General features: G+C 38.9%; 1 protein-coding gene across 6 annotated transcripts in view; it reads right to left on the bottom strand.

Annotated features, from left to right (window-relative positions):
* Positions 1 to 14742, bottom strand: part of UTRN (utrophin) — a 538953-nt gene that overhangs the window by 264889 nt on the left and 259322 nt on the right. For all 6 annotated transcript variants that reach the window (XM_081531053.1, XM_081531054.1, XM_081531057.1 and 3 more), the window contains 4 exons: positions 13920 to 14134; positions 10323 to 10440; positions 7974 to 8179; positions 2915 to 3069 (listed from right to left, as the gene is read on the bottom strand). In XM_081531053.1, the coding sequence (XP_081387179.1) occupies positions 2915 to 3069; positions 7974 to 8179; positions 10323 to 10440; positions 13920 to 14134 (694 nt within the window). The remainder of the gene's footprint in view (positions 1 to 2914; positions 3070 to 7973; positions 8180 to 10322; positions 10441 to 13919; positions 14135 to 14742) is intronic.

Below are 14742 nucleotides of genomic sequence, written 5' to 3'. Positions count from 1 at the left end.
GGCTGTTCCATGGCCAGTACAACAGGCACAATGGCCACGTTCTGGAGGAGAGTTACATTTATTCATAGCAGATGCTCCCATATCTTTAATCAGATCAGGTTTCTAAACTCAACACAGATAAGAACCAGTAACTGGAATGACAAAGATCCAAGAGGTGGGTACACAGAGCCGTCATCAGCAACAGCTAAAGTTCTGATAACAAAGAAGAAAAATAAAACTATTTTTAAAGGAAGGTAAGAGCCTGGCAGCATAGGCAAAAAGATTTGGATTCCAGTCTCAGCTCTGTCCATAGAGCTGTGTGATCTTAGGTCTTGCTTAACTTCTCTCTGCTTCAGTTTATTCATTGACAACGTTGATGAAAATTCTGCCTATCTCTCATGATTGTTGTGAGGATAAAATAATACAAGGGAAGAGCTTAGTACAGAGCCTGACCATGAGGAGATGCCCAATAAAATTTATACACTAAAAACAAGCACAGAATCTCACAAAGCATAGCAACCTGAATAAATTTGCTACCAGTTCTTCAGAACATGGAGAGCACTGTCACAAGTCAGTTTAGAAAAATGTCATCTTGGCTCTGCTCTGTGCCTTTGAACATGTCATTTAACTTCTCTGAGCCTAACAGCACTACAGTGAACCAAGTATTCTCAATGGAAGAGATACATGGTTTTTTGGTGGGGTGAGGTGATAGAGGGAGTGAAAAAAATTGACTCTTTTAACGAAGAAATCATGTAACTATAAAGTACCAAGACAGATCACAGTATTCCAATGTCCTGGGAGCAGGAAACTGAAAATGTTCTTTAAGGGGGATGATAATGTCAAAAAGGTTAAGAAACACCAGTTTAAGTGAACTATAAGGTCATGTACAGCTCTAACAGTTCCTTAATGCTATCTTCATAACAATAATGCCAAGAATTCAAAAAATGTTTAATATAGGTTCACGTACTATACTTAAGGCAAGGAAAGATTTCTATATTCTAGAAATATCTCCAATTAAACAGTTAAAAATTGTAAATATCATTCTGTTTAAAAGAGAAAATCCTAGCAATAGAGCTATTATTCATGCTGGGATTCTGTGAGTAACAATTTTGTTGTATTTTCTCTGCTTTATAGATAATAATATATCTAAATCATGTCTAAATAGTAACATGTTTATTTATTTCCCCCCGAAATTCAGAAAGAAAATATAAAGAGAATGACTTGTTAACTACCATGAAACTGGAACACTGCGGTCATCTCAGCTTTGATAAATGAAAGATCACCTTGGAATATAATTCATTTTTAATTGCCTCTTCCATCTAATCTAACTACTGCTGTAGGCTGTCTTAAAATATTTACAAAGTAAAAGCAAAAAAAAAGAACTGGAGTTGCTAAATAGAGCAGGCCACATTCCAAAGTGATCAATTTTTCTGGTATTGTTTACAATATAAACAAAGTCATAATTCTTACAGATGGAATATTTGGAAACACAGGCGAAGTACGCTTAAGGATGATCTCTCTCAGTGTTAAGTTTAGGGTTTTTAACTGAGATACAATTGACATACGCAACTATGTTAGCTTACCATGATCTGATACATGTATATATTGCAAAATGATTTGCACAGCAGGTTTAGTTAACATCCATGACCACACATGGTTACAGATTTTTCTTGTGATGGGAACTTTTAAGATTTAGTAACTTTCAAATACACAATACAGTATTGTTAACCATAATTACCATGCTTTACATTACATCTAAGTTTATACTTGAAAGATGCTTTTAATTTCCCTTCTTCCCCACATTAGTTTTAGAATCCTTACTGTGCCCAAATTACCTGTCACAACAAAAGAAAAGCAGTTGTTCTAAAATGCTAGAAAGATCAATACTACAAGTATATTCTGCTTTAACCACTTCAGAGTTTTGTATTTCCTACACTTGTTTTATTTTCTCCAGAATCCAAGGGGAGACACAGCAACATATTCATGTTCATGAACTGCCTCATAATTTTCTTTGAGTTTCCCAAAATTTACAATATAGATTCCAACTAAAAATGACATTTTAAAAATGTACAAAATACATCCAGAGCAAACTGTTACGAAACATTTGGTTATAATTCATTACCAGTAATATGTATAATAAAGTGTTCCATTTTATTCACTGCAAAATAAATGTGGTTTTGATATCAAATTATCTTTCAGGCATTTGCATCTGAATATATAAGATGCGTGTGAAGCCATAATTTCATTCAGACACAGGTATTCCCAGTACTATGCAGGAAGTACACACTTTCTTTTACTGAAGATGAATATAAACATGCAGCCTTAAAGAGATGCTAACCACAGTTAACACTGCCTCAAATTCCAGATGTTCAAGTGACAGAAAAATTTCTCTTATAAACACATGCTATTTTAGACTGTTCCAAACATACTGACAAGACAGAGTAATGGAAAGAAAAGATAATAAATGAGTTGAAGCCCAACATACACTTAGTATATTTCAGGAGTCTAGTGTGGATCCATGTGTTCTCAGCCTCAAATGAGGATAACCTGGCCAAATAGCACATGATTCACTGTTGGGGATAATGTTACCCTGAGGCGCCATGATACCTAAGTGTTCCTTACCATCAGAGTACCACAAAATGTATTCTGGGCAATGCTGAAAGGCATAAGAAAATCAGAACTCATAAAATGATCACTGTCAAGGTTTAGACTTACTCAAGGAAAAACTCCATTGCAGAAATTCAATTAGCTAATGTATCATACTCTATATTAAGTGTGATAATACTAACTCAGCACAGCACAACATTTTTTTAAAAAGTAATAAAATACGCATCTAGTATGGACATCTTCTACATGCTTCCATGAGAAAGCCAAAGCAATCAAATTCTCAACTTGACAATATACATACATACACCTGCCAAGGCCTCAGCAGTACCTTTGTTTTAGATTGATCCATGATGTTTTTAAGTATTCCGTGGTTTCTTTCACATTTCTCGTGTCATCACTGCCATATTCTTCCAGCAGTTTCTGCAGGACATTATCGAACGCCATTACAACACCATCTCCAGGAGTCAGTTCTTGAAGCAACATCTAAGGTGTAATTTCAGAGGTAATCATTAAGACTGGATCACTCAGTTACAAATATGACCGAAACACTTGGTCCTTTCAATAAGTTTTAATATGCTTCAGACACAGATATCAAAAGAAGGGAACACATTATAAGACAAATTCTTGCATGTAAGCTCAAACAAAAATAATTCTGGAAGTGAAAAGTGATCAAGTACATAGCAAGTACATGGCAGATGGTGTTAAAAGGTTACTATCTTTTCCTCTTTGATATATTTTAATTCCTCAAGCCATTTGTCTTGTTCATTGCAAATGCTATGCATCTGATCGTAACAGGAATGTGAATCTCATAGGAATGAATTTACTATAGAGTTAGTTCCTCTATATGTGCTTGGAGATACAGAAAGGTCAACAATATGGAAATCTTCTTGCCCCTGGATCACTATGCCTGCTTACAAAGCTAACTGTTGGGTGGATCCAGTAGTGAAGCAACGGTTACTGAGAGTTGCCTGAATAAATTATATTGATGCTGTGTGTCCATAGGCATTGGTTTTTTGGTACTTTTTTTTTTACTCCTGAGAGCCCCTGCATCAAGATACTCCCCAGGAAATCTAAATGACAAATGAATGTTCCCATAATTTTTGGAGCAACTAGCAGAAAAATCCACCCTCGAGTACCACAAGAACAGAACCATGCTGCTAATTCAGTTCAGTCGTTAGTCATGTCTGACTCTTTGCAACCTCATGAACTACAGCACGCCAGGCTTCCCTATCCATCACCAACTCCCGGAGCTTGCTCAAACTCATGTCCATCGAGTCAGTGATGCCATCCAACCATCTCATCCTCTGTCGTCCTTTTCTCCTCCTGCTTTCAATCTTTCCCAGCATCAGGGTCTTTTCCAAGGAGTCAGTTTTTCACATCAGGTGGCCAAAGTATTGGAGTTTCAGCTTCAACATCAGTCTTTCCAATGAACAATCAGGACTAATTTCCTTTACAATTGATCAGTATGATTTCCTTGCAGTCCAAGGGACTCTCAAGAGTCTTCTCCAACACCCAGTTCAAAAGCATCAATTCTTCGGTGCTCAGCTTTCTTCACAGTCCAACTCTCACATCCATACACGACTACTGGAAAAACCATACCTTTGACTAGATGAACCTTTGTTGACAAAGTAATGTCTCTGCTTTTTGCTTAATGTCTCTTTTTTTTGTCTCTAGGTTGGTCATAGCTTTTCTCCCAAAGAGGAAGCATCTTTTAATTTCATGGCTGCAGTCACTTTCTGCAGTGATTTGGGAGCCCAAGAAAATTAAGTCTCTCACTGTTTCCATTGTTTCTCATCTATTTGCAATTAAGTGATGGGACCAGATACCATGATCTCCGTTTAATGAATGCTGAGTTTTAAGACAGCTTTTTCACTCTCCTCTTTCACTTTCATCAAGAGGCTCTTTAGTTCTTCTTTGCTTTATGCCGTAAGGGTAGTGTCATCTGCATATCTGAGGTTATTGATATCTCTCCCAGCAATCTTGATTCCAGTTTGTGCTTCATCCAGCCCGGCATTTCTCATGATGTACTCTGTAAATGAGTTAAATAAGCAGGATGACAATACACAGCCTTGATGTGCTCCTTTCCCGATTTGGAACCAGTCTGTTGCTTCATCTCCAGTTCTAACTGTTGCTTCTTGACCTGAATACAGATGTTTGAGGAGGCAGGTAAAGGGTCTCGTATTCTCATCTCTTTAAGAATTTTCCACAGTTTAATGTGATCCACACAGTCAAAGACTTTGGCATAGTCAATAAAGCAGAAATAGATGTTTTTCTGGAACTCTCTTGCTTTTTCGATGATCCAGTGGATATTGGCAATTGGATCTCTGGTTCCTCTGCCTTTTCTAAAACCAACTTGAACACCTGGAAGTTCATGGTTCACATACTGTTGAAGCCTGGCTTGGAGAATTTTGAGCATTACTTTACTAGCGTGTGAGATGAGTGCACTTGGTAGTTTGAGCATTCTTTGGCATTGCCTTTCTTTGGGATTGGAATGAAAACTGACCTTTTCCAGTCCTGTGGCCACTGCTGAGTTTTCCAAATTTGCTGGCATATCGAGTGCAGCATTTTCACAGCATCATCTTTTAAGATTTGAAATAGCTCAACTGGAATTCCATCACCTCCACTAGCTTTGATCGTAGTGATGCTTCCTAAGGACCACTTGACTTCACATTCCAGGATGTCTGGTTCTAGGTGAGTGATCATACCATCGTGGTTATCTGGGTCATGAAGATCTCTTTTGTACAGTTCTTCTGTGTATTCTTGCCACCTCTTCTTAATATCTTCTGCTTCTGTTAGGTCCATACCATTCCGTCCTTTATTGTGCCCATCTTTGCATGAAATGTTCCCTTGGTATCTCTAATTTTCTTGAAGAGATCTCTAGTCTTTCCCATTCCATTGTTTTCCTTTATTTCTTTGCATTGTACACTGAGGAAGGCTTTCTTATCTCTCCTCGCTATTCTTTGGAACTCTGCATTCAGACGGATATATCTTTCCTTTCTTCCTTTGCCTTTAGCTTCACTTCTTTTCTCAGCTATTTGTAAGACCTCCTAAGACAACCATTTTATCTTTTTGCATTTCTTTTTCTTAGGGATAGTCTTGATCACTGCCTCCTGTACAATGTCACGAACCTCTGTCCATAGTTCTTCAGGCACTCTGTCGATCAGATCTAATCCCTTGAATCTGTTTGTCACTTCCACTGTTTAATCATAAGGGATTTGATTTAGGTCATCCCTGAATGGTCTAGTGGTTTTCCCTACTTTCTTCAATTTAAGGCTGAATTTGGCAATAAGGAGCTCATGATCTGAGCCACAGTCAGCTCTCAGTCTTTTTTTTCTGATGTATAGAGCTTCTCCATCTTTGGCTGCAAAGAATATAATCAATCTGATTTTGGTATTGACCATCTGGTGATGTCCATGTGTAGAGTCGTCTCTTGTGTTGTTGGAAGAGGGTGTTTGCTATGACCAGTGCATTCTCTTGGCAAAACTCTGTAAGCCTTTGCCCTGCTTCATTTTGTACTCCAAGGCCAAACTTGCCTGTTACTCCAGATTTCTCTTGACTTCCTACTTTTGCATTCCAGTCCCCTATGATGAAAAGGACATCTTTTCTGGATGTTAATTCTAGAAGTTCTTGTAGGTCTTCATAGAACTGTTCAACTTCACTTCTTCAGCAATACTGGTCAGGGCATAGACTTGGATTACTGTGATATTGCATGGTTTGCCTTGGAAACGAACAGAGATCATTCTGTCATTTTTGAGATTGCACCCAAGCACTGCCATTTCAGACTCTTTTGTTGACTATGATGGTTACTCCATTTAAGGGATTCTTGCCCACAGTAGTAGATATAATTATCATCTGAATTAAACTCACCCATTCCAGTCCACTTTAGTTCACTGATTCCTAAAATGTCCATGTTCACTGTTGCTATCTCCTTTTTGACCACTTTCAATTTACCTTGATTCATGGACCTAACATTCTAGGTTCCTATGCAATACTGTTCTTTACAGCACTTTACTTTACTTCTATCACCAGTCACATGCATAATTGGGCATTGTTTTCGCTTTGGCTCCATCTCTTCATTCTTTCTGGAGTTGTTTCCCCACTCTTCTCCAGTATCATATTGGGCACCTAGCGAATGGGGGAGTCCATCTTTCAGTGTCATATCTTTTTCCCTTTTCATGCTAATGCTGCTATTTAGAAAAGAATATTCTGAATATAATGATTGAAACACTGATATCGCTTTCAATTGTATTCCTCTGGTTAAGAGTCCAAGGGCTTTGCTGATTATTATTTTTTGAGTCATTTGGTGAAAACAAATCAGCAGATAGCATAGAGAATGACAGTGACAGCATAGCAGATAGCATAGAGATAGATAGAGAATGATCCAGAAAACCAGGATACCTGGCCACTTGATTTTTAAATTGCAATCTTGGAAAGTCTACAGGTCTGAAGAATAAAAACATGCTGTCCTGCTTCAGATTTGGCTTCCCGTATATTCTATATTATATCCTTCACAAGCATACACCTTCATCTAAGCTATCTGAAGGGCAAATCAATGTTACACCAAAATATAACCTAACAACCATAACCTCCAATTCAAGAATATTTTCTATGATTGTAGAGAGATTTAAAATAGCACTTTTAAGTACCATAAGTGTTCAATATCATCAACTCTATAATCAAACTAATCATAAAAAAGGTACTTGCTCTGATGATATTGATAAAACAGTTTGGTTATAAAGGTATTAAAAGAAACTCAACTTAATACTTGATTTGTTCACTACATGTCTGCTAAATCTCTTCAGTCATGTCTGACTCTTTGTGACCCTATGGACTGTAGCCTGCCAGGCTCTTCTATCCATGGGATTCCCCAGGCATGAACACTGGAGTGGGCTGCTATGCCCTCCTCCAGGGGATCTTCCTGATCCAGGGATCAAACTTACATCTCTTAAGTCTCCTGCATTGGAAGGAGGGTTATTTACCACTAGTGTCACCTGAGAAGCCCTTGTTCACCACATTAGCCCTCATGAAAATTTTGGGAGATTTCATAAATAAAAATAACCTTCAATGTAAATACAGAAGGGAACAAAAGGAGGATTCCTGAGATTCTGAAGGTGTTTTCTTTCTAGATGTTGGTTCATGGGTGTGTTCCATCTACAAAGAATCAGTGAGCTGTAATTCTGGGATACATGTACATTTCTACTCGTTATTACTCTGGAAATTTTCCAGAAAACCTTCCTGGTCAAATTTTAATATAAATTTCAATGTACATTCTAAGCACTTGGGAAAACTTTATGACAAGGGTCATAAAAATTATGGTGAACAATAGACTAAAAAAGCGTATCCCACAAATTGGTAATGCCAGAAAGTAACTAATGAGTCTTACTTACCTGATTATCAGAAATCTGTTTGACAAGTGGATCCCTTCGAGCCTGTTGAAGAATATAGAGGCGAGCCTCATACTTTCTCATGAGCTCTTCAGTCTCTTCCCTGTGGTCATCCCACTGGAGACTGTCAATAATCATGTCCTCCAGCTGCTGCCGTCTCATCTCCACACCGTGCTGGGTGTTATCCCACTGGTTCTTGACCTTTTCCACTGGAGGAGGCATTACATTAAAAGAAAAAAAAAAAAAATCCCAGAAAGCAGCCATTAGGAAAAGGAAAAAATACATGATACCAAATTCATCATAAATAAGGTCATATATGGAAAGAGAAAGGTAGCCAAATGGTACATACATTTTAAAGGAATTTTATTATGTCTGCCACACTATATGACTGATAAATTTCTGAAATGATCCTTGAAGAAAAAAATGTTGAATTAAACTCTATTCTGATCACATTAAAATATCTCACAATAAAGATATTTACTATTTTAAACTGAGAAACAAAAAATTATTTAAAAAATTAATTCTTACCTAGTTTATATTTACAGAACCTGGTCTGAAGAAGGGAGATTTTGACAGGATTTTATGATATAATTTTACGACCACAGATACAGTCACTTGTCATCCTCTAAGGAAATGCTCGAAGGTAGCATTGATTTTAAGAGAAAACAAAATATTTAAGAATTCTTTTCATATTTGTTTTTCTGTAGCATGAAACCTTTCTAAAAGGAAGTGTTTTTATATATTTAAGAGAAGCACTAAAAGTAAATGAGATTCAAGTTCTATGTATCAACAGTTTTTATTATAAAAAATCCATATTGACTCTTTTCCTCTCTTTTTTTTACTCTTTATTTTTCTTTCTTTGATTTTCTTTTTCTGTCCCTTTCTCTTCTCCTTTTCTCTCTCCTACTTTCTTTCCTCTTCTATTTTTAAGAGGGAGTTACAAAAAAAGAAGAGACTTCCCAGGTGGCACTAGCGGTAAAGAACCCTCCTACTGGGTTCAATCCATGGGTCAGGAAGATCCCCTGGAGGAGCAAATGGCAATCCTTGCTGCCTAGAGAATCCCTGGGACAGAAGAGCCTGGCGGGCTACAGTCCATGGGGTTGCAAAGAGTCAGACATAACTGAACACACACACACAATCTATCAATTAATTTAAAAAGAAATAAAATGGCTCACTTAGTAAAAACAAACCAACATTGTGAGATACTAAAAGTTCTCTGCTAACTGATCTCTCATAATAACTTTGCTCATGCCACATTCATGTTGAAATCAAAACATGTTTAATAGGGGGAACAGTTGACTTTCCTTGAGAAATATTAGGCAAGGTAATAAAATACCTTCCAGTTTATATTCTGCCACAAGTATTTATTAAGTTCCTAATTGGTACTGGGCAGTGCGGGAAATCTTGGGGCCAAAGACGTGAATATTTACAATTTATAGAAGGGAGAGAGAATTAATTGTGAGATCTACAATAAAATTATGGGGGGGAAAGGCCATAGCAGGAACTAAAGATAGAAAATACAGTTCACCAGGGACTAAAAGAGGGTGGGAACGACTTCGCAGAGTGGGTGAGTAGAATTTCACCTGGGGAGAGAAGGCCAAGAAGAAGAAAACATAATGTGAATAAAGGTAAGAAGACAAGGAAATGTCAGGACGTTACAAAGAACAGATATCATTCAGGACAGCTACAGACAGTGCTGAGGGCTACAGAGAGGAAGGGAATGATGCAAACAGACAGTGATTGTCCCTACATGACATTCTTAAGAATCCTGACTGTTTCATAGGTCATACAGATTTAACAGATGCTTTTAGGCCAGAAAGCCAATTCGAAACAGGGACCTTTGTTGCTGCTGAGTTGTATTTAATTTTTGTTTTGTTTCATGTTGTATTTAACTAAAGTATTCTCAAATTAGAGTCAGGTACACAGGTATACAGTAGCTACTCAATACATATTTTTGGAATGAATTCTGAGAAGAGGAGTTAAAAGACACAGTAAGATTTGGTTTCAGTGAATATAATAGAATGGATTTGCATTCCTATGGGTTTCTCTAACTTTTGTCTTTTTGGTTTCTTTGAAAGAAATTCTAACCTAAATGAAAAAAAAAAACTTCAATGTATTACTAATTACTTAAAAAGTAATGCTGTTCACAGTTTAAGAAACTCATAAGGGAATTATGACAATCTTCACAAAAAATAAAAAAAAACAAGGGAAAGCTATTTTATTAATAGAGATTATCAAATATCAAATTATCAAATAATATTAACTTCTGGCTGAAAAATCTTCAAAAATGTGCATGTTACCATTTTCAAGGAACGTGAACGATGATGTATAATTTCATTTTTTAAATCTTACATTTTTCAGTGATTGCTGTTCTCACGTCTGAACTGGAAGCTTTATTTTTCAGATTCTGCGCCAATGTAAAGACATAATCGAGCTGAGGATGGCGCTGTTCTAAGTCGTCCTTTGTGATCTGTCAAGACAAAATGATCGTTAAGAAAGGTTAATAAGCCGTATGATAAAAACACTAACAAAGCCTAACTGGTGTGCTGCCATCTAAGCTGTTCTTTTCCTCCTGTAAGGGCAGTGAGGCATCAGTGATATAGAGGAGAAAGTGCAGGATCTGGAGTCAGAGGTCCCAGGTTCGAATCTTGGCTCTCCCACTTATTATCTGGCTCACCAGGCAAGGTACTTTACCTGTCTACGGTCTTTTTTCCACAAAAAGAAATAATAAAAACACTTGCAGCTCAGCTATATCAAGCCTGAGGAGATTAAATGAAGAAAATCCCTTTGAAACCTAAAAAGTATCTTCAAAACATTAGCAATGGGACTTCCCTGGTGGTCTCTGGTTAAGAATCCACCTCCCAGTGCAAGGGATTCCGGTTCAGTCACTGCTCTGGGAACTAAGATCACACATGCCTTGGAGCAACTAAGCCCGTGGACTGCAACTACTGAGCCCATGTGTCACAACTAGAGAAGCCCATGCCCTGCAACAAAGACTTAGTGCAACCAGAAAACAAAAACATTAGCAGTGATTTCTGCAACTGATGCTCTGCACATCTGTCCTACAACGGAAATGAACATAAACTAATGGCACCTACGGAGTGGAGATGAGGGGTTAGAAAAATTCAAACTGGAATAACTGCAAATTAAATAACCCTAAACACAAAGAGTCAGACACAACTGAGCGATTAAGCCCAACACAGCATAGCACAGACATAAAAAACCGCTGCTTGAGAAAGTTTGAGTTTCTTAGGAGGGAAAAGTTAGCAATATTAGGAAAATGGTGTGTTTTAAGTCTAGAACTCATAAATAGCCATAAAGATTAAAATATACAACTTCCAAAGAGAATCCACAGCTCTTCCTCTGTGCATTCACTAACTTTTCAGATTTCAATTATTCCTATAGTGTCAAGTATTATTTCTAAATGGCTTATTCACAACTTCTAATCCTGAATCAAAGAGACAGTTCAATGAATGCTGATCATTTCCTTGTAAGTGGCATAAGGACCTCTCAACACAACGTATGTGAAACTAAATCAATCAAGCCCTCATCCACATTCCATTTCTTCTGTTCCTGATTTCCGCTAATTGCAATGACATCATCTCAGCCCCTCAGAAAAGGCTTTTCTCCTTGTTTTAAGCATCTCTTGCACTATTCCCAGTCTTCTTACTCAAGCAGAGCATTGTTATGATCAGTCTCCAGCCACAGTTTTAAAAAGAAAATGGGAAGAAAAGATGCTTATTGATTGCTTACAGACTAAAAGTCCAAAAAGCTTTGCTTAGTCCACAAGCTCCTTCAGAAGATGGACTTGATCTGACTTCCACTACACCTCCTTAATGCACAATTGTTGAACCACCATCCCTCATGCTCCCTGCCTCAAGTCTTTATTCACCCTGGTCCCTATACCAGGAATGTTATTTATTTTGTCTCTAAGTGTCAAAATTCCACATAGTCTGCATTCCTTCACTGTGGATGTAACCCCTTCCTCATCTTGGCCCCTCTACCACAGAGCTTGTACCTGCCCAGTGGCTTTTATTAGATTATGCCTGGTCACATACATCTTTAATACGGAAATAAAACTACTACCTACTTCACAAGATTGTTAAAGTGAATGAGATAATACATGTTGAATACTTAGAAAGACAGCTAGCACACAGTAAGCACTTAAGAGTTAGCGATAGCTGCCATTATTTTATTTTTCATAGTTCATTCTTAGTTTCTATCTGATATATTCTTCTCAGCATCCCTAGACAACACATAGTCCAGTACCAAAAATACACTGAATATGGAGAAAGAACTTTAAAGTTGATATCAAATGGCGTATGTATAGAAATAAAATTATAGTCAGGAGAGTCTCACTGATGATGTCAACAGTTAAATAAGCTCATTATGAAATACAGGTTGAAAAGGCACTTCAACAAATGCCTATATGACACTAGCGATTAAATTAACACAAGTTCACGTTTATACTGATATGGCCAGATTTGTGACATCAGTTTTAGATCGTAAAAACACAGAGTCTACAGCTCACATTCTTAACCAGAACAACACAAATGCAAGAAAAGCTTTATTCATCAGAGCTTTAAGAGGGACGTGGACTCCGCTCTGAGGGGCTGGGGGCGGACCGGCGGTCCATGTCGGGACAGGATGCTTCAGACCTACTGCCTCTCCAGTCATTGAACTGGCATCTGAGCTTCCACGGTGCCACGGGACCCGGGAGTGGACGGACAGGATAACCTCGCTGAGGAAGGGCTCGTCGCTGTTCACTCCCACACAGAGTCCCCCTAATTAATCATTTTGGAGGCCCTGCTTTCCAGACGCAAGCACAGATACTTTCCTTGTGAAAGTGAAGTCAAGTGGCTCAGTCATGTCTGACTCTTTGCAAGCCCATGGACTGTAGCTTACCAGGCTCCTCCCTCCATGGAATTTTCCAGGCAAGAATACTGGAGTGACCCAGGGATCAAACCTGGGTCTCCCACATTGCAGGCAGACGCTTTACCATCTGAGCCACCAGAGAAGCCCCAAAAGCGGTTTATTAACAGAAGAGTACTGAAAATTGGAGAAGGAAGCTGTTGGGGCCACGTACTGTGAGAGGCTGGGTGACCTGCTTCAGCGGCCAGACTTTGTGATGTTGGCTGTGAGTCTGATGCCCCGGACCCAGGGTATGATCGGGAAGCGGGAACTGAGGTTACTGAAGCCCACCGCCATCCTCATCAACATCAGCAGAGGTCTGCTAGTTGATGAAGATGCCCTGGTGGAAGCCCTTCAGACCGGGCTCATTAAGGCGCCAGCACTGGGTGTGAAGAACCCAGAGCCCCAGCCCAGAGATCATCCTTTGTTGGAGCTGAAGAATGTCACTCCAACACCTCACAGTGGAAGTGAGACTCATCAAGCAAGAGGGACAGATGATGGAAAAGTTGGTTGAAAGCATCCTGGCTTCTTTCAGTGGCCTTCCTGTTCCTAAGAAGTGCTGCTTAAATGATTTATGTGAGTTAAGAACTCAGTGGGATAAAAATACCGCAGATTAAATGGGAAAGAAATACTTAAAAAAAAACTTTTTTTAAGCTCATTCTCCCAGTGGAGAAGGAAATGGCAAACCACTCCAGTATTCTTGCCTGGAGAATCCCATGGACAGAGGAGCCTGGTGGGCTGCTGTCCAAAGAGCCGCACTGAGTCGGACACAACTGAAGCAACTTAGCATGCATGCATGCACTGGAAAAGGAAATGGCAACCCACTCCAGTATTCTTGCCTGGAGAATCCCAGGGACAGGGTAGCCTGGTGGGCTGCCATCTATGGGGTCGCACAGAGCCGGACACGACTGCAGCGACTTAGCAGCAGCAGCAGCAGCATTCTCCCAGAGTTTAAGATAAACAAAGGCGATCCAGACAGATCTTGTCTACTCCTGTGCTGTGGTGTTTCCATGACAAACCTTGACACTAGGTACCTACTTTCATTCGCGAAATTGTCTTATTGATCTCTTCTACATCCCCGACAGTGACAATGTTGGACTTCAGCATCTGGTCGATCAATACCAGCCAGTCGGCTAGTTCTGTTATCGTCTTATCCAGATCAGCAGGAACTGAAATTTCTGAAGCACGAGGAGATGGGACAGGAATATCTGATGCAGATGATGCTAGCACCACCTTTTGGACACTGGGATGAGCTGAAATTAAAAATGAAGCAAAGTGTTAATAACACAGCAGGATAATCTGATATTGGTGATATAATGGAGATGTATGTATATGTGTATTTATGTAAATTTTAGTTTAAGTAAGTAAAATGATTGAAAGGGGTTTTATTTTTAATTGGAGGATAATTGCTTTACAATGTTGTGTTGGTTTCTGCCATACAACAACAAGAATCAGCCATAAGTACACATACATATCGTCCCTCGTTTTTTTCTGTTTTAATACTGAAATGGCAGTTATTTCCTGAAGTATCTATAAGACTTATGGCTGCAATAAAGCTAATTAAAGACAGCCTCACCATATTTTGGGCTTCTCAGGTGGCACTAATGGTAAACAACCCACCTGCCAATGCAGGAGACAAAAAAAAAAGCAGGTTCGATCCCTGGGTTGAGAAGATCCCCTGGAGGAGGGCATGGCAACCCACTCCAGTATTCTTGCCTGGAGAATCTGATGGACAGAGGAGCCTGGCAGGGTACGGTCCACAGGGTTGCACAGAGTTGGACACAACTGAAGTGACTTAGCATACACACAGCCTATTCGAGGGCAGCGATAATTCAAAAGCAACTAACAGTAACTAAGACTG

The sequence above is a fragment of the Giraffa tippelskirchi genome, chromosome 9 (genome assembly GCF_054371585.1).
Source record: "Giraffa tippelskirchi isolate mGirTip1 chromosome 9, T2T-mGirTip1v1.2.pri, whole genome shotgun sequence".
NCBI lineage: Eukaryota > Metazoa > Chordata > Mammalia > Artiodactyla > Giraffidae > Giraffa > Giraffa tippelskirchi.
This window is presented reverse-complemented; position numbering and strand designations above follow the sequence as displayed.